Source organism: Hemitrygon akajei, chromosome 3, assembly GCF_048418815.1.
Source record: "Hemitrygon akajei chromosome 3, sHemAka1.3, whole genome shotgun sequence".
NCBI classification, from domain to species: Eukaryota; Metazoa; Chordata; class Chondrichthyes; order Myliobatiformes; family Dasyatidae; genus Hemitrygon; species Hemitrygon akajei.
Window position 1 is genome coordinate 164,053,778 of NC_133126.1, and position 24,726 is coordinate 164,078,503.

Consider the following 24,726-nt stretch of genomic DNA (forward strand, 5'->3'; position numbering starts at 1 on the left):
TCTGGCAATAAAGAATAGGAGCAACAAAAAATGAAAACGTTACTTCTCTGCATCACAAATTGAAATAAAATTGAGGGGATTCTACGGTGAACTTTACTAAGTATGAGAAGTATGACATAATTATTCTTATTTATTCTACCCAAAAGGCCAATAAAGCATCAGACAGATTATTGTACAAGAAATGACAAAGCCAGTTTTTAAAAAAACAGCAATTCTGTAGTAAATGCTTCCACATATTAAGAGCTCAATGGATATAATTTCATGTGGCTACCTTTAAGTCAACTCAAGATGTCTAAGCTGCAAAACTATTTTACACAGGAGAGTAAAGCAAAAATTAAGTAGTCTGCGTTTCCATCTGTTCCATAGTTCTTATAGACCATGGAACCTTCTTCCAGCTGACTTCAGAGTCACCCATATGCCTTCTGGCTAACTCTAGCCGAGACTGCATGAGTGCTCCCTCCCCAAAAAAACAGTGGCTTTCAACAGGTTGTAAAACAATAAAAGATGAAAACTTCCGGGGTGCCGGGGGGAATACTTTTTATAAGCATTGTATTTCCACAATCATTTATGGATTTAAAACTTCACTTCTTTGTTCAGACGGTAGTGAACCTATGGAATTCTCTACCCAACGGTTCTGGAAGCTACACACATAAAATGCTGGTGGAACACAGCAGGCCAGGCAGCATCTATAGGGAGAAGCACTGTCGACGTTTCAAGCCAAGACCCTTCGTCAGGACTAACTGAAAGGAAAGATAGTAAGAGATTTGAAAGTAGGAGGGGGAGGGGGAAATGCAAAATGATAGAAGACCGGAGGGGGTGGGGTGAAGCTGAGAGCTGGAGAAGGGAAAGGATAATGGGACGGGAGGCCTAGGGAGAAGGAAAGGGGGGAGGGGAGCACCAGAGGGAGATGGAGAGCAGGCAGAGTGATGGGGAGAGAGAGAGAGAGGGAAAAAAGGGGGTGGGAACTAAATATATCAGGGATGGGGGAAGAAGGGGAGGGGGGCATTAACGGAAGTTAGAGAAGTCAATGTTCATGCCATGAGGTTGGAGACTACCCAGCGGGTATTTAAGGTGTTGTTCCTCCAACCTGAGTGTGGCTTCATCTTGACAGTAGAGGAGGCCATGGATAGACATATCAGAATGGGAATGGGACATGGAATGTGTGGCCACTGGGAAATCCTGCTTTCTCTGGCAGACAGAGCATAGGTTTCTGATGACATGAACACTGACTTCTCTAACTTCCATTAATGCCCCCCTCCCCTTCTTACTCCATCTCTGATATATTTAGTTTCACCCCCCCCCCCTTTTCCCCCTCTCTCTCTGCCCATCATTCTGCCTGTTCTCCATCTCCCTCTGGTACTCCTCCCCACTTTCCTTCTCCCTAGGCTTCCTGTCCCATGATCCTTTCCCTTCTCCAGCTCTGTATCCCTTTTGCCAATCACCTTTCCAGCTCTTAGCTTCACCCCACCCCCTCCAGTCTTCTCCTATCATTTCGCATTTCCCCCTCCCCCTCCTACTTTCAAATCTCTTACTAGCTTTCCTTTCAGTTAGTCCTGACGAAGGGTCTCGGCCCGAAACGTCAACAGCGCTTCTCCCTATAGATGCTGCCTGGTCTGCTGCATTCCACCAGCATTTTTGTGTGTTGCTTAAATTTCCAGCATCTGCAGATTTCCTCGTGTTTGCTTTTAAGTTCTGGAAGCTCATTTGCTGAGTTTAACCAAGGCAGGTGGATAGAAAGACTTTTACATTTTGAGAAAATTAAGAGATGTGATAGTGCAGGAGGTATAATTATCTTAGTGTGTTGCTGGTCTATTTTTATTTTCAATCACAATGAAAATCCACTGAGTACAAGAAATGGAAACAACAAAGGCAGATTACTGGACAAAATACTAGGTATCCCACAAACAATAAACCAAGGGAGCAAGTCCGAACATCAACTTTATGCTCTTTAGTTCAACAGAGACTAGATCAACATGACATTAAGCATTCTGGTACAAAGGCCAACAATCTTCACCACCCTAAACATAAATAGCAGTGTGCCCTGCTCTATATACAAAAAGCATTACAGAAAAAATTGAAGTACCATGGAAAAAGATGGGAAATGGGCTAAACACAAACAGGAGAAAATCTGCTGATGCTGGAAATCCAAAAAACACACACAAAATGCTGGAGGAACTCACCAGATCAGGCAGCATCTATGGAAAAGAGATCAGTAGATATTTTGGGCTGATGCATTGACTATACTCTTTTTCATTGATGCTGCCTGGACTGCTGAGTTCCTCCAGCATTTTGTATGTGTTGCTTGAAATGAGCCAAATACAGGATTCATGTTGGGTAAGATGGCACCATTAAGTGCAACTGTTCACATGCAGTTCCGATGCGAATTATCAAATATTCCTGCTCAGGACTACTACAGCTGAAATCCAGAATCATTGCCATGTACTTCAGTAGCCAGCATCATTTTAAAATGCTTTCTTTTTTAAAAATCTGTTGATGAACTTCTGCTTTGAATCAGTGGACTCGACAACATTCAGGGATTCATCTTCAAGTCTGAATGAATACTCCACAGTTTGTCATGTGCCTTCGAGAACATTCTGGACATACCCAAACCAAAAACTGTGGATGAACCAGAAGATTCATAATCTGCTGGGGGCTAGATCTGTGGCACTCAAGACCGGTGATCCAGAACTATATTAAAAAAAATCCAGACACAACTGACAGAAGACTATTTTAAAGGTTTTCAGTTGAAGATGGGAGTCCAAATCAGGTGTATATCAGCTCTGGCAGGCCACTGCTTCCTTCAAAGCAAAACCTATCACGAATGGGTGCGATGCTTCATTCACAGATGAACTCAACATCTTTTATGCACTCTTTGAAAGGCAGAATTAACTAACACCTGTGTGAATCCCTGCAGCATCTGGTGACCTTGTGATCTCTGTCTCGGAAGCTGATGTTAGAACATCTTTCAAAAAGGTGAACCCTTGTAAGGTGTCAGGCCCAGCTGTACTTGACTGGGTTCTGAAAACCTGTACCAACTGGTGGGACTGCTCAAAGACATCTTCACTGTTACAGTGAGAGGTTTCCAGCTGCTTCAAAAGGGCAACAGTCATACTAGTGCCCAAGAGCAAGGTGAGCTGCCTCAATGACCAACAACCAGCGACACTCACATCTACTGTAATGAAGTACTGGTCGTGGCTAGAATCAACTCCTACCTAAGCAAGGACCTGGACCTTGCTAGGTGTAGAGAATGTAGAAGAGATTGGGTGGTTAGTCACAGTTCAAACGTTGACAAATTTATAGATGGGGACACAACTGTTGTCAGCAGAATTTCAGATAGTGATGAGGTACCATCAAGGAGTGAGATAGATGAGGTAGTTGAGTGGTGTTGCAGCATACAACCTTGCACTCAAGGGCAGTAGGACCAAGGAACTAGTTGTAGGTTTCAGGAAGGTGAAGTCGGAACACACAGTCTTCATCGAGGGATCAGAAATGGAGACGATCAGCAGTTTCAAGATACTGGGTGTGACATCTGAGCACCCAACATATTGATGCAATTACAATGGCAAGACAGCAACTATATTTCATTAGGATGGTTGCATCACCGTCTGGTATGGAAGCCCCATCATGGGCATCAGCCTCCTCAACATCAAGGACACCTTCAAAAGGTGATGCCTCAAAAAGGCAGCAGCCATCATTAAGGAGCCCCATCACCAAGATACCCCTTTTCGCATTGCTCCCTTCAGAGGTGGTACAAGAAGACATACACTCAATGTTTCAGAAGCAACTTCTTGCCCTCCATCATCAGATTACTGAATGGACAATTTACCAATGAACACTACTTATTTTTCTTTATTTTTAAAAAAAAAGAAACTTAGTATAATTTATTACTTATTGTTATCTATTGCAGTGTACTACTGCTGCACATCACAGTTCTCAACATATGCCAGAGAGATTAAAACAGATTTTCACTGGCCCCGACAAGAAGTCTAACAACCGTATGCCATTACTTAACTTGAAAAACAAGAGGATGACTAATTAGGAACAAAATCACAAATCACTGGATCGAAACTCGTTACAGGGAAATTGAAATAGATACTTCAGTATAACACTGAGGACTGGATCAACAGGTCAGCAACTGATGAGGTAGACTTTTGATCAAGCCATTAATCAGAGTCCCTATCTGTTCAAGCAGGTGTACTGGATTGCATTGTGTTACAAGGAACTACAGCTATGTTATCTGCCTGTTCTTCAAAGAAATACATTGATAAAGTTCAAGCTGGGCAAATTAAATGAAGTTTTGCTTTGCAAAACTAAGCAAATTGATAACAATGAATAGAAATTCCATGTGAATATATGCATAGTCTGCCACTTGACTCAACTGGCCAGAGTTCACAGTCAAACAAATCATTAAATTTACTTTCCCCTCCCCGCTTCTCTTCAAAGGTCAAAGTTACTGCAAAAAGGCAGACTGGTGTTTACCAATGTAAGAATCCTTTCAAAGGACTGGAATCACACTTTTGCTATGTTTCTTAATCTTCCAGGCTCAAAGCAAGTGGGTAAGTCTTAATCTTCAGCAAAAAAAATTTCTAGTTCTTTATTAAAAATGTTTCAAATGATTTTTTTTTCTTGCTCTCACCAATCCAATCTCAAGTATTTTGGAAAGTTCCACGGTCATGAAAAATGCTCAAATATTACAGCTCATAACTATTTTAAGATGACTGCTTGAAGTTCACCAGGAAACTACTCTCAATTTGCAAAAATAAACTATTTAAACTGTGTCAAATTATTAAACTTATTGCGAGTAATGGCAATAATTTTCAAACTGCACTCTAAGTTCTATGTCCCTCCATAGATTAGCCTCTCCATTTTCCTTGTAAACTCTTCCCATCCTACAAATCTTTCAGATCCTTGTTCCTCCAATTCCATGCTCTTCCATACCCCCAATGTCTTTCATCCCTTCTATCTGCAACAGTCAATGAATTATCAATTAGCTTGGTTATTCCCCTCGCAGAAGAACTACTTTGGAATAAGTTAGAAAATGACACTAAACAATAATGCGAGAGGTTAGGCAACATAACTACACAAACACAAAATGAGAATTGTGCAGATGTACCAGGCACAGCAGATCCACGGGAAAGAGCTTAACACTGATCCAAAATCAACAGTGCAATTTTAAAGTTCTAGTTAACGGATGTGAAAACATGAGATGGCACTATTAAAGGAGCCAGTGTACAGATTAGGCCAGATCTGTTAAAATCTCCATGACAGCAAGATAAAAATCTCTTGGTCCCTACAAGCACTTATTAAATGCAGAGCTCGTTGTTGGACAAGCACCTCCTTTGACCATACAGTGGCCTTCATTCACAAACTATAATTGCTGCTGCTATTCTAGGTATTACTTCACTCCAGGTGCAACATGGAGAGCATTGCAGGCAAGGGGACAACCATGTCAACAAGTAAATGGGATAAAGAATCTGCATTTGGGCTCAATGCAAACCCCAAACTTCCATTCTAATGCCACACACAAAGACAGACCGGTTGCTCTATCCAACCCCATTGCTTGTGTCAGACTGCAGGCTACAAATCCTAGAATCGCATTGCTTCTTAAAACTCTATAAACCACAGTTAAATTACCAATTTTATTTTAAATTAACATTAAATAATTAACATTTTTCATTAAGTATGCTAAACATGAGTATCCTTGATGTAATATTGTTAATAAAATTGCCAAAATAAAATTGGCATTGTAAACTATATTTTTGTCAGGAAGTAAAGGGGACTAGAACAAGGACTTTCTCATCAATCCCAGCATCTCATATAAAAAATTACTGCAGCCAATTTAGAAGCATGAAAGGCAGTCAATTTTCAGTAGAAGGATCTTCACTGATAATGAAATTTGCCTGTAACTTAAGTTTCATGAGAATAATGCAATATTGTAGAATTTGTAATAACCAACCCAAGAGAATGACAGTTTATCAAAGACATACCTGCTTCCGTTCTCTTTTTGGAGGCATTTGTGGCTGTGTAGGATTTATCATAACAGTGGCAGGTGCCACTGGTGTAGAATATGGTTGCACTCCCTGTGTTGCTGGATAATAGGTTCCTGAAGAGACAAAGTTTCAACAACTTTAAGGACAAATAGTCCATCTTTTACATGTCAGGATCTGATGTTTCATAATAATCCTAAAATGAAGTATGTAGGAAACCAAATAAATGCTAGGAACAAGTAAATAGAAATTATTGGCTCCTCTCACCTAAGAAAATACAGAAAGATAAAATTTTAATCACTAACTGCTTAGAATCCAAACTCAAGAATATTAGAATAAACAAATACCGTAATAGTCAGGTCAAACCTACAAATGCTGTCTCAATGTCCCTCTTCTCAACAATCTAACATCCAGATACAAATGCTGATTAGTTGAAGGCTTTCACAGCAGCAGCTGAAAAGTACTTTAAGAGTGACAGTACAGTACAAACAATTTTTCAAACTGAGGAGCTAAATGTTAGATAGACAGACTTTTAGGCTATTCCTCCTACAGTGTATATTAATTCCTTTAGCGCTTTGAACAAATTCATTGCTTCACCTTTATTAGTTTAGTCAAATGTTAAAATTCCAGTTGCACAACAAGCCCTAAAAATTGAGTGCTTTCTCCTCCAATTTTCACAACTCAGTGCTGCATCTTTATTAAGCAGTAAACCAGCAAGAGATGTGCAACAATATCCATTAGCTGAAACAAGACATAATTACACTGGAGATTACACAGATTTCAGATTTTATCTGTCACACATACATCAAACATACAGTTGTCTGCATTAACAACCAGAATAATCTAAGGATCTGCTGAGGGCAGCCTTCAAGTACCGTCACACATGCGCCACCAACATAGCATGTCTACAACGTTCAGCAAAACAAAACAAGCAACAGCACAAACAACAATAAAACAAGCCCTTTTCCCACCCACTCACAATGGCCTCCAATTCCAGAAAAAGCCACCTACTGAGTCCTAAACTCTGGTTTCAAGACATCGGACCTCCAGCTTCTGAACATGCCGACCTAGGAGCTTCAACTTTTGGGCCTCTAATCCAGATTTGCTGACTTTAATCTTTGACACAACCCATCCCCCAGAGATTGCTGGCCTTCAATTGCCGAGAGCTCTGACAATCATCTCCTGACCCAAAGTCTATTTACTGCCCAACCTCTAATTTCTCATTCCTATACCTGAATCCTAACTTAACACTCTGACTTCATGAGTTGTCTCCAAAACCATCCCTATGAACCCAAGTCTGAGGCATGACCTCAATGGATATCGCTGCCATCTTGAACCTTATCAGAACAATGCTAGAACTGGAATGTTTCAGTTACGATGGAGAAGCCCAAGGAGATCCTGACAAAATACAGCAAAATTCTAGGAAGCATAAATTGGTGGATAGTGAAACTGTTTGGCACAACAGAGTCATCAAATATTGAGGAGCACAGGTTTAAGTAAGGAGGTTAGAAGGGATGTATGAGAGAGTGTTTTCACCACTCCGGAACTTACTCACCAAGAAAAAGCACCTAATCAAGCACACTAGAATGTATGGCTGCCCCCAGCATATACTTGGGTTGTGTTGGTTATTAATGACACTTTTCGTTGGAAGGTTTTTTTTAAAACATACAATAAACTAGTTTCAAAGCACAAAGGCTTAGAATGAAGTGTGCAAATATCCATTTTTCAACGGGTATTAGTTCTTCAATTATGTTAATTTTTCAAAGGCATTTCACAGGAACTCAAAAAATTACCACTACACACGACCAAAAACATTTTATTTTCAAACAAGTGAAGACCTAAAATTCAAAAGTTTAGCATCTTAAATCATGGAAGACAAAGGCAGAAATGGTACATCACAGGTAAACATGTTAAAATGTACTCCTACTGCTCAAAAGCAAATGTTATCCAAGTTCTTACACAAGCACAAGGATTTTAAAGTGGGGGAAAAAATAACTTAAAAACAGATGATTCAAGACACGTACGTGTGTGTGTGTGGGTGTACGAGTGTGTGCACGTACACGTGTGTGTGCGCGTACGTGTGTATATATATATAAATATAAAAAAACTTCTGATGGGGCATCGCAAGTGAAAGCTCAATCTAGAAATAGAGACTACTCAGATATTCAAAGAAAATTAGGTAAAAGTCAGATTTAAACACCATAACATTATTCACTCATTTGTCACAACGTCAAGTAGCCATTGCCACTAAACAGTGAATTGTATCTTGTATTCATCTTATAAGATAAAAAAATTAATTTGCTTTCAACTTTGTACATACGTGTTGAATGTCAATGCATACACTTTATCGATTAGACTAACTTAGAAGCAAAATTTTTCAAACTCAACATTAAATCCAACCATTAAAACAAAATAACTAGCAATGCCAATTACTTATATTGATCCAACAAATTTACAGCTAGGAAATCCATCAACTACCTTTACAAATAAATACAAAAGGGAACTTACAACTTTTAAAACCTTCACAACTGTTGACGCTTATCCTGCAAATCAGACACACTACACTAAAAGACGTTACTGGCACCTTCAAACGATCTCAACAGAGATACTGAAAGCAAATATTTGGGAAATGAAATGGGCTGTTCCTCCTTTTCTATATTTCATGTTGTAGTGTACAAGAAAGCATTTGGCCAAAAATTCAAACACAATTTAAATACTTCAAAACAGATCAAGCTGTCATACTGGAAAATGCGCAATTCCACTTTCTGCTTTAAAGTTGCAGTTGGTTATTGAAACAAGAAATAAAGATCCTGCACTCATAACTAACTACATTAGTGGCTTTACAGGATCACAGAGTATATTTAAACTCCAACATCAAGAACAGCCACAAAATAAAAAGATCTAACTCTAGATTATACCTAATTTAGCATTAACACCCTTCAAATTAGCTAAGGCAAGTGCATTTCGCTTTGCGATTTAAAATGTACAAAGTGCATGGTATAAAGTCTGAATTATTTCAAGTTGTCCTTGTTAAGGATTAACCACTGATTCTAAATGTACAATACATGCAGAAGTGTACAAATAGTAAGATATGGAGAGCTTTGTAAACAATGTGAACTATTCTGTTCAATCCAACTTAAAAAGCAGTATGCACTTCCAATTCACTGAAAAAAAATACACAGCCAACAGACATTGTATATACGAGGTCATACTTCATAAAGTAATGATGCAAACTCCCATTCATTGTAAAAAAAAAACACTATTGGGTAGCCTTTCCAAGTTGTTTTTGTAAATAGCAATCTTCAAAACTTAAGATACCACACAAAAAGCTGTTAAATTCAGCTTATTCTGATGGTAGCAAGAGGGCTTTAAAGGAGGGAAGCATTTAAGATGTTGGTTAGAGGATGGAAAATAATGGGAATACACCAGCTCTGCCTGAGGATCAACACTGCACTTCCAGCTATGCAGTTATCCAGAATACATTGCACTCTGATTTTAAATTCAATGTACAAAATCATGAGTGCTCAGTCATGTGCACTGAAAGCAAATAAGCACAAAACAAGCATTAAGGAAGGTAAATTATATGGCAGCCTTTGCTGCTGCAGGAATGGATGTCTTTATGATGTTATATGGGGACTGGCAAAACATCATCTGGTTTGACAGCAATTAAGGCAAAGAATTACTAGGAAGAAATTCTGGAGAGCAAGATTTAAATTAGTTACAGTTGGAAGAAATAGAAATTACCTTTTTGAAAGAGGCTTTCATGGGGTTGTTGCCATTTTTGGGTTTACCCTTTTGGAATAAAACAAGTTGTGCAAAACAATTGGGATTCTCTGTTGTAAGATTAAACAAATTTCTTGAGATACTAAGGAAAACAGAAAATAATCCACACAAGCAAAATGAACTGGTGACAAAATCAGCCTTAATGTTACCGAATGGCAGAATTCAAGGGATCTTACAGCTGACTCTAACTATTCGCTTTTAAACATTTTGACAACCACATAAGCTTGCAAGATGCTGCTTTTTGATGTTTATTGCCTTTTTACTACAAGTATTTCTCAGTTTAATAATGCCAGCAAGTGGTGAACTACATATACCTGTCTGGACACGCCCTCCCTCCCCCCCCCCCCCCCCCCGCCGCCGCCGCTGACTGCTCCTGTGGCTCCTCCCACAGACCCCGGTATAAAGGTGATTGGAGCCTGAGCCCTGGTCTCAGTCTCCAGGATGTAGTATGGTAGTCAATTGCTGCTTGTTCTTTCTTCCAGTCAATAAAAGCCTATATATCGCCTCATGTCTCGGAGAGTTATTGATGGTGCATCACAGCATCATTTGCAAAGCTCTTAAAACAACAGATCTAAAAATAAACTATCTTGAGTTTTGCAGTACACCTCAAAAGGACAAGAACAAAAAAACCAAAAGCTTGCCTGTGGGTAATAATCAAGCATATCAACAAAGCTTTTCATTTACTTTGCACTCACTTTGAAGAGGTACTCTCATGTAGGACCATTTGATTTTGTTCAGGTCACTACTCCTAAGCCAATAAACTGCCCCAAACTTTTCTGCAAGTACTGCTAGATTAACAACCAGAAAAGTTAACTTTTCCCAAATAGGAGTCACTGTGACTGAGATATTCAGGACAGCACCAAAGCAGATTTCTAAAACAAATTCCAAATAACCACGCAAAGCTTTTTAAAGCATCCAATAGATCAGTAAAAGCTCCAGCTAGTAACAGCATTAAGGCATTTGGATATGCTAACTTTCCAATATACATGCACTAGACAGCTTGCAGCATTTATCTATCCATTTTCAATAAAGTGGACAGTTAGACAACTATGACCTGTTTTAGATGCATGAATCAAAGGAAACTACTGAATGTATTCTTAAAAAGCGAGAAAAACATTTCCTTCTTTGAACCCATGCACATGGGTCAAAATTTAAGGGTGCTTTATTCAGGATTTCTGCTAACATTAAAAATGTCCAAAAGCATTGAATTTATTACAAATTACAAACTCACTGATTTCAAACTACTGCAATACCAACTGATAGTAATATAATTATGAATACATTACTCATCAACAAATTATGACACATTAATAACATGCACCTTCCAATACATTCACTGCACTCAAACTAATGTTTTATATTTTTACTCAAATTAGGCTCCTCACACTTGTCATCCCTGATACAAATAATGGGCTAAATGCCAGAACTAGATATCAGAAACAGAAGAATTTTGAAATACAATTATAGTTTCTAGAAATAAACAATTACCAACTTCATGCAACAGTAAGATTGGATGCTTGGTAGAGTTCTTGTCCTTACCTACCTCCCCATAAGCCTCCACATCTAGCACATCATCTTTATAACTTCAGTCATCTTCCATGGGATCCTACCACCAAACACATCTTAACCCCCACCCCCACCCCACTTTCCACAGAGATCACTCTCTCAATGATTCCCATGTCCATTCATCTGAACTCACTGATCTTCTACTTGGTACTTATTTCTGGAAGCAAGAGTGGTGCCAGACCTGCCCGTTCACCTCCTCCTCCACCATAACGTGTCCCAAACAGTCCTTCCAGGTGAGGCAACACTTAACCTGCAAGTCCATTATGGCAATTTATTCCGTCTGGTGTAGTAGTTGCCTCTATATCAGTGAGACCGACATAGATTAGGGGACCCCTTTGTCGACCACCTTTGCTCCTTCTGCAACAAGGAGGATTTTTCAATGGCCAGACATTTAAATTCTGTTGCTCATTCCCAATCTAATATGTCAGTCCATGGCCTCCTCGACTGCTATGATCCGGACTCTCGCAGGTTAGAGCAACACCTTGTATTCCATTTGAGTAGCCTAACAACATGAACATCAATTTCTTTAATTTCTGATCACCTCTCCTCTCCCTCGCCCTCTTTTTCCATTCCCCAATTCTAGCTCCTCTCTTGCCCCTTTTCTCACCCACGTATCACCTCTCTCTGCTGCCTCTCCTCCTCCAATTTCTGCCATGGTCCACTCTCATCTATCATCGGAATCCTTCTTCTTCAGCCCTTTCCTTATTTCATCTATAACCTCCCAGCTTCTCAGTTTACCCCCCCCCCCCCCCCATACTTACCTGCCTGCACAACCTTCCCCACCTTTAGGCCTGATGAAGGGTCTCAACTCAAAACATCCACTGATTATTCCCCTCCATAGATGCTGCCCAACTTGCAGAGTCCTTCAGAACAGCATTCATTTCTTGCAATTCAGGCTACATGCACTTCTTTAAAAGTATTCAGATTAATCAATAAAGAACATCTGGATATGAAATTTTCTTCCTTATGTTCTGCTCAATAGGCAGTAATGTTGTATCTTTAGCTTTCATTCTTCAGTAATTCCAAGCACGGAGATAAAAGGAAGTTCAGCCAAACGAGAGACCAAGTATGCAACTCATTTCAAACCAAGCTGCAATCCTTAATAACCTATCTGCAATGTGTCATAACTTCGTTCCATTTACAAAAGCAAAGACAACATATTTCAAGACTATAATTATAAGCAGTGTGTAATTAAAATCAGTGTACACAAAATGAGTTTTATCTTTTCAAACCAATTACAATATAAAGAAACCATGTATTTCTCACAAGCTAAAACAAATGTTCCATTTTAATAATACAAAATACCCAGAAGGAGCCAAAAAGTTATTACTCAGCAAACTCCTTACTTAAAATTTAAACCTGTTCATCCAAGGGTGCCACGGTAGTATAGTGGTTAGTGTGACATCAGGGCAGAGTTCTGTGTTCAATTCCAATGTCACTTGCATGGAGTCTACATGTCCACCCTGTGAAATGTGTGTTTTCTCTGGGTCCTCCAGTTTCCTCACCGGTTAGTAGGTTGAATGGTCATTGTAAATGGTCCCGTGATTAGTTATAATCAATCGGGGGCTGCTTGCTGGGGCTGCTTGCTGGTGCAGCTCAAATGGCTGCAAGAGCCTATTCCATGCTGTATCTCTAAATAAATAAAGATAACTTAAAAGTGCGAGTCATATTTTTAATAAAAATAGAACCAGACAATTATGCTAATAATACTTAACATTTTGGTAAAGTTCATATTGTTGTAGCAATATGAAAATAGATAATTCATAAATTTATGGGGAAGGCAGGACTGATTGTATTAGTGCTGTCTATGAAAACACATCACAGTTGATTTGATATACATTAAAAACCCTTGCAGTGTTACCTCTACTAGGAGAGCACATCTACAATCTTGACAGAAACTAGAAGGAACATACCATGCTATGAAATTGAACATAAATCTGTGTTCTATTCCATGGTGCAGGAGACTGAAAAACCACTCTTTTTCTTAGCACACTGGCAGTATTTTTAAAATACAAAATTTTCTATTTGAAAATTGTAGGCATTAGGCCAAATAGCAATCCTAATTTTCATACCTTGTATAATATATTCACCTTAGCAAAACAGTTGCACCATTATGACAAACTGCATGACACTAAACCTATGCAAGAACACTGAACCATGCAAGAGGGCTGGCATCTGAAAACAACATTTGTTTTACTAGAAGCAAAAAGCACAACTAATTTTTGCATCAGTATTACAATAAACCCAATCAAGTGTAAGTACAATCGGCCCTCCTTATCGGTGGGGGATTGGGACCCCCTGCGGATACCAAAAACCGCAGATGCAGAAGTCCATTATATAAAATGGCATAGTATTTGCATATAACATATGCACATCCTCCCGTATACTTTATATCATCTCTCGATTACTTATAATACCTAATACAATGTAAATGCTATGTAAATAGTTGCTATACTGTATTGTTTAGAGAATAATGACAAGAAAAAATGCTCAAACGAGTGCTGGAGAGAGAACTTCCGGGTTTTCCCGATCTGCTGTTGGTTGAATCCGTACATGTGAAACCCGCGGATATTGAGGGCCGACTGTATTCCATTTGCTGGTCTGCAGCAGAATCTATTAACCTAATGCTGTGATTTGGAAATGAACCTCATTACTACCCTCTCCTTGACAAATTTAATTATAGATGCCAGCTGTCTAAAAAGTCTGAGTGTTAGTATATTTAAAAAGCTGCTAGATCATTAGAATAATGCCAAAGAATAATACGGATGGACCCATAAAACAACAACAGAGCATCATGTAGCATCATTCCATGCTGCAGAAAGTGAAACTGCTCATTGTGGGTTCACCATTACATACAATAGAATTTGGCACAAGTTAGCTAGCCTCAGATTTTAATAATGTTGGAGCCAATGATAGAGCAAAATAAAGAGCAATTATGCAAAGGATTATCAGTAACATGGTAGTCTAGCAGTTAGCGTCTAACGCTATCAAAATGTCAATGACCCAGATTCAATTCCGTCACTGTAAGGAGTTGTATGCTCTCTCCGTGGGTTTCACCCGGCTCTTCCCGTTTCCTCCCACATTCCAAAGACACACAGGTTATTATTGGTTACGTATGCAGAGCTAGGTGGCATTAAGCTGGAAGGGTCTGTAACTGTGCTGTATCTCTAGATAAAAATTAGCTACAGCATTAATCAGAAAATTAAGTATATCTGATGTGGTAGAAATGGGTTGTAATTCATGAGGTAATAGCACCACAAAGAGAAAAATGCAAGTTTTTTCTGTTGTGTTGGCCTTACTTGAATCAGACTGGGACCAGCATTCAAACATATTACAGTAGTGTGATGCAGCTAGTAGAGCCACTAACCCACAGATTCAATCCAATTTTGATAGCTTCACATGGAACTTGCAAGTTTTCCCTGAGTGCTCTGAATTCTTCCCACATATCGTTTTAGTTGGCGAGTTAAATGGCCACTGTAAATTGCCCGTCTGCCAATGCCAGATACAGCGAGGTTGAAGGGGGGAATTGAGATATGGGGAGGATACGAAATGGGATTAATGTAGAGTAAGTGCAAATAGGTACTTACTAGTGGGGACACGGTGCTAAAAGGCTCGTTTTGTGCTGCATCTCTCTATGATGTGGCCAATTGATTGATTAGCTTTAAACAAATGGGAAGCTGGTTGAAGGTTTCTATTGAGGGAAAATTTAGAAAGTTCAACAGAAAAGGCAAGGGAACAGGGAACTTTTAAAGCAAGGATTAAGCAGTCAACATGGACTGATGAAAGGAATGTTAAGACTGTCACTAGTCAAATAGATAAAGACAGTACAGCTAATGTACTTGGAAGTTAGGCCTTTGAGAAGGTATCACAAGTGTAGATTAGGGAGTGGAGAAAAGGTGACAGTAGGAATAATCTAGTCAATTTTTTGGGTCGATATCTATGACAAGTGGAATACCACAAGGTTTAGCTGCTTATGATTTGAATAAGGGAATAAACTATAACACAGTTTGCCAATTATGCCAATGCAAATGGCAATGTGGTCAGGAGGCTTCATGGTGGCATAGGTTAGCCAAACAAATGAGCAAGACTTTGGCAGATGTAAAAATTGGAGGTAGTGAATATTTCACAAATTAAGCAACTTGAAGATGCACATGGTCAGAATAAACAAACAACTAAGTTAACATGCAGATAAAGCAAACAATTAAAGACAAACATTGGCCTTTGTTACAAGAGAAAGAAGATAAGAGTAGATGCATGTTGTTCCAAATACATTGTTCTCTAGTTATTTTGCAGCCAGATTGTGATCTTCATATTAAAAATACATGCAATCAAGGTATATTACAGAGAAGGACAGAGTCAAATCATTGTGAATTTTATGGATTCAAGACTATCAGAACTACCACATTTCTAGAGCAGGGCTCAATTTATATAAGATTACAATGAAAAGATAATAATGCTATATCAGCTGGCTCCCCTACAGAAACATTAACAAACAGGAATTTGTTACTGGTGGTTCAATATTTTTTTCTTTAATTCAAACAATGTCCTGAACAGCATACAAGTGAGTCCACTAAACAATACAAATGCCTTACCATAAGGATACTCTCCAGGATTTGGATTTGAATAAAATCCAGTTCCAGGTGGAACAGGATACTGTTGAGTCGGCTGTACAAATGAGGAACGAAACTGGAAAAAAAAACAAAGTTAATGTTAGCATTAACTTCCAGCTGCAAATTGACCATCTAGAATTAACTTGGTAAATGTAGCCCTTTGTACAGACAGACTTGGCTAAAAGAATAGATGTCTGCATTCATTTCAAAGTGTTTTAAAACACTTTGCTCCTTCTATCCTGACAATCCAATTAGGACTTATAATTCTACATTTACTCAACTTATCCTGATGTGGATACAACACTGAAAACTCAGAAATTAGAATTGGGGAATGAGTAGATACCTGAGAAATAGAAGATATGCAGTGAACACCAGAAATTAATACAAGCATGCCAACATTGTTAAAATATGTAGAAGATAACTTAGAGCCTATGATAAAGAACTGCTACTGAAAATACTGTATGGAAAACTGAAGTACAGGCCTTGAGAAAAAAGCACGACAGCTATGCTGATTTGGTACGACACACTTTAGGCAATTTTTAAAGCATCAACAATACATTAGGACTCCCCCTTAAAGAATATTAGAACTATAGAAAATTATAATGCATATTCAATGAGTTAACAAAGGACACTATAGCTTGATTCAAAAGAACACATGAAGGTGTCAATGCAAGATACATTTGTAATTCTGGATTCGTTTGAGAATAAACACTGAAAAGATTTCCACTGATGAATCATGAAAAAGTAGTAAAATGCAAAAGTACTCCAAAGACAAATAAGGCACAATTAGAAATACAATGGATCCATGAAAAACAGCAGTATTGCATCACTTCAGAATTAGGAAGTCAAAGAAAAAACAAAAATATAATGAACAGTTGCAGCAGTTTCATGCAGTTCAGGATACTGGTTAATGGAATTAGCAAAGACGTATAGGGAAAGCTAGCAGCCAATTGTAATATGTCTTTAATTTGTACAATTACCTTAACACTGAACAAGATTGATTGAGAAATGCATTCTTAATTGAAATTTATAAGGAAATTTTGTTTTCTTAAAACAAACTAGTCAACTAGGATTGCAAACCTTTTGGCTATAAACTTTAATCAGATGACAGTCAAATTAAAAGTTTTGAAAATTAGCGTTATTCTAAACCAAAACAGTGAAAAAAAATTCCCCATTTAGAAAAGGTTCTTGCCTGGCTTGGAACATAATAAGGTCCTTGTGACTGATATGCAGGTATCTGTTGCGTTGTCATCATCATAATAGCCTGAGAGCCAGGTTGGTAGACATGAGTTGCAGAGGCCACAGGTCGAGTCGTTGCACTACTCTGAACCCTGGAAGCATTACTCTGCTGCTGGGCTCTGCTTGGGTAGTATTGCTACAGAAAATAAACAACAGCATTAGCAAGCAGCATGCATTTTAGATCCAACAGTAGAATTGCTCAGTTCCATTCAGGTGGTGGATAGGCATTTCAATGAGGCAAAATCCATTTTATACTACTGAGTTATCACTTGCATACAATTTCAGAAAAAGTCTGCAATATAAAGGTTCCAAACTTTATGCCAACTTCTGCCACTTTGACAACATAGAATCATAGAATCTCTGCTTTTGTGTACAAAAACTGCACTGGATTTGTAAACAATTTGAATACAAACTTGGCGAAATAAAAACCTTCAAAATAACAAAAAATGTGCTGTATTTTATTCTGTGAAAATTTACATTAAAACAGTACATGATTTAAGTGCAGAAAGTTTATTAAAATGAGTTTAATTCCTTTCAGCTCTACTTCCTGCAACATACCCAATGTTATATACATGTACGTCATTCAAAACTACAGAACCATTTAGCAGTTACAATGTCATACACAATGTTCTAAATAAATATAAAGTTTTACAGAGCCTCCTCTCAGTATTGAGTGTGCTTCCTTAAAAACAAGGATACATTTAGGCGATTATCCGAAAAGTTACAACTTTTACTTGCAAATGTACCCATTTGGCTGAGATCTATTTCTCATTCTTCTTGAACTAGTTCAAATGAAAGCAGATATTCCCAATTTGCATACAAAATTTGTCCTTCGTACTCTTATTTTTGCACCGTTTCCCTGACATAAGATAATTTTTTCTGAAATAGCAGATATAGTTAGGAAGAAATTCTATCCTAATTTTTTTTTAAATGAACAAATGGACAGGGCATCATTATACACTCAAGTATATCAAAACTGCATATTCATGCAGAGTGCAATCACAAAAAGAGCATACTTAACAGTCAATACAAGTTAAAAAATGGTATTTAATTTGAATACAAGTATTTGTAGCACGTGAGATGGGCGAATAAATCCAAAATAAATCAATCCGATCTTAAAAGCCAATCATAATGCATTATAAAGACCTGACCATACAAGGCAAATGATATTTCAAACAGGCTTCAAGGTAATAGAAAAGGGTGCAGAATTATCTCAATAATTAAATGCAACATCTAGGTAGGAAACACCTTGACAGCAAGTAGAATCAACATAGGAAGAGAAACTAAATGTTGGCTGTAGTATGATTATATAGAAAGTATTAACTAGTGTCTGATCAGGTTAATCTTCACAGAATGTCTGATCAAATTGGCAAAGTTTTGAGAACAAGTTCATATAAAGCACTGCAAGGGATTCCTGAAAAAAATACATTATAGAGAGAACAGGTTAGCTTGGCTTTTTTTTTGCAGAGTCAGAATTAATTAATGTCCTTAATATTAGAGTCCTGCATTATTAGCTTTATGTATTAAACATCATTTAAAAATTACTTAAACCTAATTTTAGGAAAAAAATGCAAATATAATTGAAGAAGCAACCAAGTTAACAAATGGTTATTGAGAAAACAAAGGAAAAGAAATTGAAAATGTATTGGCAGAAAATGTAAAACAATAATTTCTGCAAGCACCTAGAAGAATAACCATTGTATTTGAGAGTCCAGAGATTCTGACAATACACACGATGATGAAAAATGAGTTTGACTGTAGATATTTTGATCTGTCTTCACAGGGTAACACAAACTAAAGAAAAAGTATTGATGAAATGCAGTGAACAAATCATCTGGGCCTGATGAGTTGCATTCTTGCATTACAAGAGGTTGTTCAAGAAATAACAAGGTATATTGGTAAAAGGACTGTTTTTCCCTAGAGTGGAACAATTCCAATGTATTGGAAAATAACAAAAGTACATTTCATTTCAGCAAGGTTAAAAAGTAGAGGGGAAAAAAAAGCATGCCCAAGGAAACACTGGAATCTATAAAGACCACAACACGAAATATAGAAATCCAGTGAAATAACAAGTCTGAGAAAGTGATTAAACAATTGCATGAATCTTCAGAGTTTAGTAGTAGTAAAATCAGGAACAGGCAAATGAGGAGGAATGCTTTAGTGAAAATAAAAATAAGATCAGATGATTCTCAGGTTAGCACACTCTTACCTCTGCTACTTCAATCATAACTAAGATGAAAGGCCATCTGCAATAATACACACACAGGGAAGCTATGGTAATGTTGTTGGTTCTGCAAAGGGGCAAGTGAAAAAGCAAGTGGCACCAGATCATGCATATGCAAGGAAAGTGCAAGGTTTTATGAAAATTAAATCTAGTAGCTGGGTGCCAGGTCTGCTGGCAAAGTAAACTGCTATAGACAAAAGCAATTTGGCAGCCTTTATTCAAAGAGTAAAATACTGGATTTAGGAAAAATGAAATTCCACAGCAGTCAGTTCCTTCAAGAAACAATATGCAGTGCAAAGTTCAAGAATGCTGGGATGGTGATGGGATTTTTCAATGGAGAAAGATTAAAATCAACCTATGTTCTCTAGAGCAAGGATTCCAAACTTTTAAATGTATTGGACCATGTTAACTGAAGGGTCTGTGGACCCCACATTGGGAACCCCTGCATCCCCTGCAATATTTTAGAAAAATATTGTCTCATTTAAGATCATCAAGAGAATCTCAGGAATTGTGTCACACCAACATGCTTTCTCATCTATCAGATGTCATTCTATTAATAGCTTAACACAATTCACTTTTTAAAAAATAAACACGTTAAACAGAATAAATTGAAGTAAACCTCACAAAATGCCAAAATCATTAGGACTTCTAACTAATCAGATAGTAGATAGTTTTACTGTACTTCTTAAAAGAACTATCCAATTATGATGAGAAAGAGTTCCATCACTCTGGGTTGCAGAATCTTCAGAATTGCCTATTCTACAAAGCATACAGTAAATGTTCATTCAATGCACTTTCAAAATTTAGGCTGACAGTTTCTTAACTGCAAACTGAATTGAGGACTATGAGAATCAGACAGAAAATTAGTTAGTTATGCATTTGTCATTACAGAACTAAGTGAATTCTATGTTGATACACAATATAACTGTGGATGCTAAAAGAAGTTTTAGAATTCAAGAACACAATCCAAAGAATTATGATCTGATAGCGTGCTGTTTCATTAAATCATGAAGCTTTCAGCATAATTTTGCTGTGACATGCTTAGTACATACTATCAAACTTTATTACGAAACACTTTTCCATGGCTGCTGAACATTAGAAGATACTTTTGTGAAAACTTTCCTACAATATGTGTACACCACAAGTATCATTCAGAATGTTTGCAACTTCTAGAACACATACATTTGTTTAGTGCTATTCAGACTGGAAAGCAAGGGGGAATACACTAGAATATAAAAGGTGGGTGAGGGGGAGGGGGGGTCCTGCAGTGGGTCTCAACCCAAAATGTTGACTGTTCATTTCCATGGATGCTGCCTGGCCTGCTGAGTTCCTTCAGCATTGTGTGTGTGTTGCTTTGGATTTCCAGCATCTGCAGAATTTCAGGTGCTTAGGAAATATTTCCACAACTGCAGAGCACAATAGCACAGAAACAGCCCCTTCTGCCCATCTAAATCATGACAAACTGTTACTGCCTTCATTATCAACCTTCACATGGACCATAGCCCTCAGTAGCCCTCTCATCCACATACTTCCAATTTTTTCTTAAACACTGAAATCAAACCTGCATCCACTATTTCTGCTGGCAGCTCACCCCACAATCGCACACCCTCTGAGTGAAGTAGTCCACCCCCCTCACATCTCCCATAAACATTTCACCTTTTACCCTTAATCTATGGCTTCTAGTTTTAGCTTTACCCAACCTCAGTGCCTGCTTGCATATACCCTCATAATTCTGTATACTTTTATTAAATCCCCCATTCGACTTTGCTCCAGCAAATTAAGTCCTAACCTTTTCAACCCTATAATATTCACTTTTCTTTAAATTGTACTCTCCAAACATTAAACACCACTCAGCTAACTGTTAAATCATTGATAATTTAGTAGCTTGAGAAAACTCTTAAATTAGCAACCAGGAAAATGCTGGGTAGGCAGTGCCAAAATTCCACTTTGCATTGGTAAAGGTTTGAAGAGTATTACTTCACTTCACTCTTCTAGTGCTTAGTTGCATTCTCCATCCAATTTTTAAGTCATGGTTTCATGTGCAGATTTTACTATCTAGATGGCCCAACCAAACATGTGAAAAGTTATTGGGAGCCAGGGCTCTTTAGAGCTGCCATGGAACAATGCACTTATCGTTTGATTTACCTTCCTAAGCAATTTTAAGAGCACAAGCCTTATAATTTACTGCCAAAAACTGAAGTTTATGAAGGCAGACTAATGAGCAGATCAAGCAATATTCATACCAAGGTATTTACTGATAGTTCCTCAGAAGTGATGAAAAGAGAAACAAGAAACATGAAATGACGTATATGTATCAGAATTCCATATCTATACAAGAACATCAACTTGAACAATTCAGGCCAGGTAGAAGACAGCTTAGTAATCTGTTAATGTGCAAATCTAAGATTCTAGGTCATTGGTGTAAAGCTTCTAAATTCAAACATTATTGGTGAATGCCTTCAAAATAGGTAGGAAATTAAAACAAACTAAATAGGAGGAAGACTGATTGCTGCATTTTTGCCAACTTGAGTACTGGTAATAAAAACTACCTTGTCATGTAAGCTATCAAGGTTACAAGTAGAGATAATGTAACTACTATGGACTTAATAGTTAGGTCTGTTCTCAAACACGGAAAGTGATGAACAGCTAAGTAGTGTCATAATGATGTAATATGCTGTCAGGGAATTAATTTTGGTAGTTCCAACAAAACAATTCCACTTCAGTACATAACACTTCTTAAAATATTAATCAGCAATTTCAAAAGCCCACTGGTGCCTGTCTTGGTATTTGTTATTGTTATCCAGTTATTGTACCATGTGCTTCAAGGAAAAGATGCAATTTTGCAATGGAGAAAGTGTAATATCAAATCACTTCATATTGCTCTTTTAATCAACACTTCAAATACCAAGATGGTAAGATGACAAACAATGTTATGCAGGATGACAAACAATGTTATGCAGTAATTCAAACGGCACATATCTCCCAATAATATGCAAGCCTCTTAGTATGTTCTTTTATTGACAGCACAATTTAGAGAGGCAGGATTCACAACTTCAGCCCTAACACTATGACATATTGGTATTATGTGGTTAATGTTACATACACCTGTATAGTAAGATGGTGAAATGTTGTCAGCTACAGAAGTGTGCTAATTATTATATAATAAATACATCAGAATTATCAACTTCAAAAGGTGGCACAGATGTTTATAAACAGTTCTACTACCTTTCCATTCAGAAGTTTCTTACCTGGCGTGGCTGTGGTTGAGTGTTCATTTGTGGAGATTGCTGTGGTGCAAAAACTACTGGAGCAGTTGTCTGGCCAGAGGGATAGGCAGTCTAAAAACAAGGAAATGTTTCTTTTTTAGTGGTTGACAGTACAACAAAATCACACATTTAGAAATCAAAACCATATTAGTGTTAAATTACCTGGGCTATTCCAGAAGGGGGGGGATGTGGGGCAGATGGAGGTCCTCCAATAGGTTGGGGTCCTTTGTTCATTTCATGTGGCACAGCATGTGGACCCCCTACTTGTTGTGAAACCTGCAGTTAACGACAAATCAGAACTGTCATATAGATAACCATCTAGTTGGTTTTAGTTTAAAACAGAAGAATTTGATTAATTCCAGCAAATAACTTAAATTACAAATATTCAAAACCCTGCTGATATAACAATTACTGAAAATGCACTTCTTCAATGGTATTCAAGGTTTGAGTTTCAAATTTCTCTCATTTTCAAAGAACAAAGTGAAAGGGAAAAATTCAAAGACAGTCAGGAAATCAATGTCTCATAGTGACCTCACGCTAAAGAAATCCCCACAACAATGATCCCATTTTGTACTTGTGATTAATGAAAGTAATAACACAATAGGCAAAGCTAATACCAGAGAGAATAAAAGGCATTTTTCAGACTAATGAAGCACATTCAATCTGATGACAATCTTATTTAAAAAAAACAAATGTGTTCATCTCAGAAGGGTTGGATAACATTCCTGGCTAATATTACTCTTCAAATTTAAACTCAATTTTGCTTGACATAGACAATAGTTACTAAAACAGCTAATGGCATTTTTATGGAAGTTATTCCAAAAGTGACAACCATTCCATATTAACTTCAGCAATATCAAAGAAATCTAACATACACTAAAAGAAATCAGGGAGCTACTGGAGCAAAAAAAGGTAGAGTGCCAAGGAGGGCAAGTCAGGGGTGGGGTAGGGATAAGTAAAGAAAAAACTAATATCCAGTATGTACTGCTACATGACAACTAAGTGCACTGAAATGTCTTCATTCAACTCAGATTGGATTCAAAGGCTAAAATCACAATTTAAACTTTTTATAACCACCCACCCCACTCCCACAATCATTACTACTCAATACTCCAGGAACTAAAAGCATTTTAGAGCAATCAATATCCAAAACCTTAACCTTAATCCATTCAAAATGGAAGCAAATGCACTATTCAGTGTGGAACTTACCCACACAGACCAAAAGTTCCCATCCCTGATCTGTACTCAAGTTAGCTGACGTCAACTGAGGTGGTAGATCAAATGCTACAAATGGCCTCAGGACTCCTGGACTAGGGAAGTCGAGAGAGAGAGAGAAAAAAGAAATCAGCTAAAACTCCTGTTCTCAATTACCGTCTAGTGACCACTGATATAAAATACATGCCAAAGACAAACTCTGTTTCATCCAGTTATCACACAGTAACTTACTAATACTCTAAATTCCTAGATGATGCACAAGGATTTTAAGCTAGGAAAGAATTTATCTCAATTGTAACATCCTGGAATAAACTGAATTCACCATTAAAGCTCATTTGTGAATAATACCACCGGGGAAGGCATGGAGGACAAGCTATATCCATGGAAGATTTTTTGGCTTCCTGCAGTAGAAGCAGTGTGCAAACACAAACATCCATGGCAAACTCTGCTCAATATTGCTATAAATCTCTTCTCTGCTAGCTCTGGATACTTTTACTTGTGTAAAACCCTTCTACACAATGCCAAAGTAGGACAATCCAGACTTATTAAAATTAACTAAACCTGCAGTGAAGTCTATAAACAAGTCTGCTTAAAACATATCAAAAATAAATAATACTGACACATACACGGGAATATGGATTTACATTGAGCAAATACATTTTGTTGAAAACTGTGGCCACTAAATTTAAATTAATATTTATTACCTTCAAAGGATAATGCTGAAAGACAGTTCATCAGCACTCTTCATGCAACACTTAGTTTTACTGCCTTTGACCAATGACTGAGGTCAATAAGGAAATAGCAGAGCAGGAATCAGCCTTCATCATATTGAATGG

The 24,726-nt window shown here is 37.7% G+C and overlaps 1 protein-coding gene across 4 annotated transcripts in view; it reads right to left on the minus strand.

Annotated features, from left to right (window-relative positions):
• Nucleotides 1-24,726, minus strand: part of eif4g1a (eukaryotic translation initiation factor 4 gamma, 1a) — a 96,915-nt gene that overhangs the window by 47,805 nt on the left and 24,384 nt on the right. For 2 of the 4 annotated variants that reach the window (XM_073041217.1, XM_073041218.1), the window contains 6 exons: nt 23,885-23,985; nt 22,838-22,951; nt 22,658-22,747; nt 17,139-17,321; nt 15,929-16,022; nt 5,988-6,103 (listed from right to left, as the gene is read on the minus strand). In XM_073041217.1, coding sequence (XP_072897318.1) covers nt 5,988-6,103; nt 15,929-16,022; nt 17,139-17,321; nt 22,658-22,747; nt 22,838-22,909 — 555 coding nt within the window. In that variant the 5' untranslated portion in view covers nt 22,910-22,951; nt 23,885-23,985. The remainder of the gene's footprint in view (nt 1-5,987; nt 6,104-15,928; nt 16,023-17,138; nt 17,322-22,657; nt 22,748-22,837; nt 22,952-23,884; nt 23,986-24,726) is intronic. The other 2 variants (XM_073041216.1, XM_073041219.1) reach the window with 1 other exon arrangement.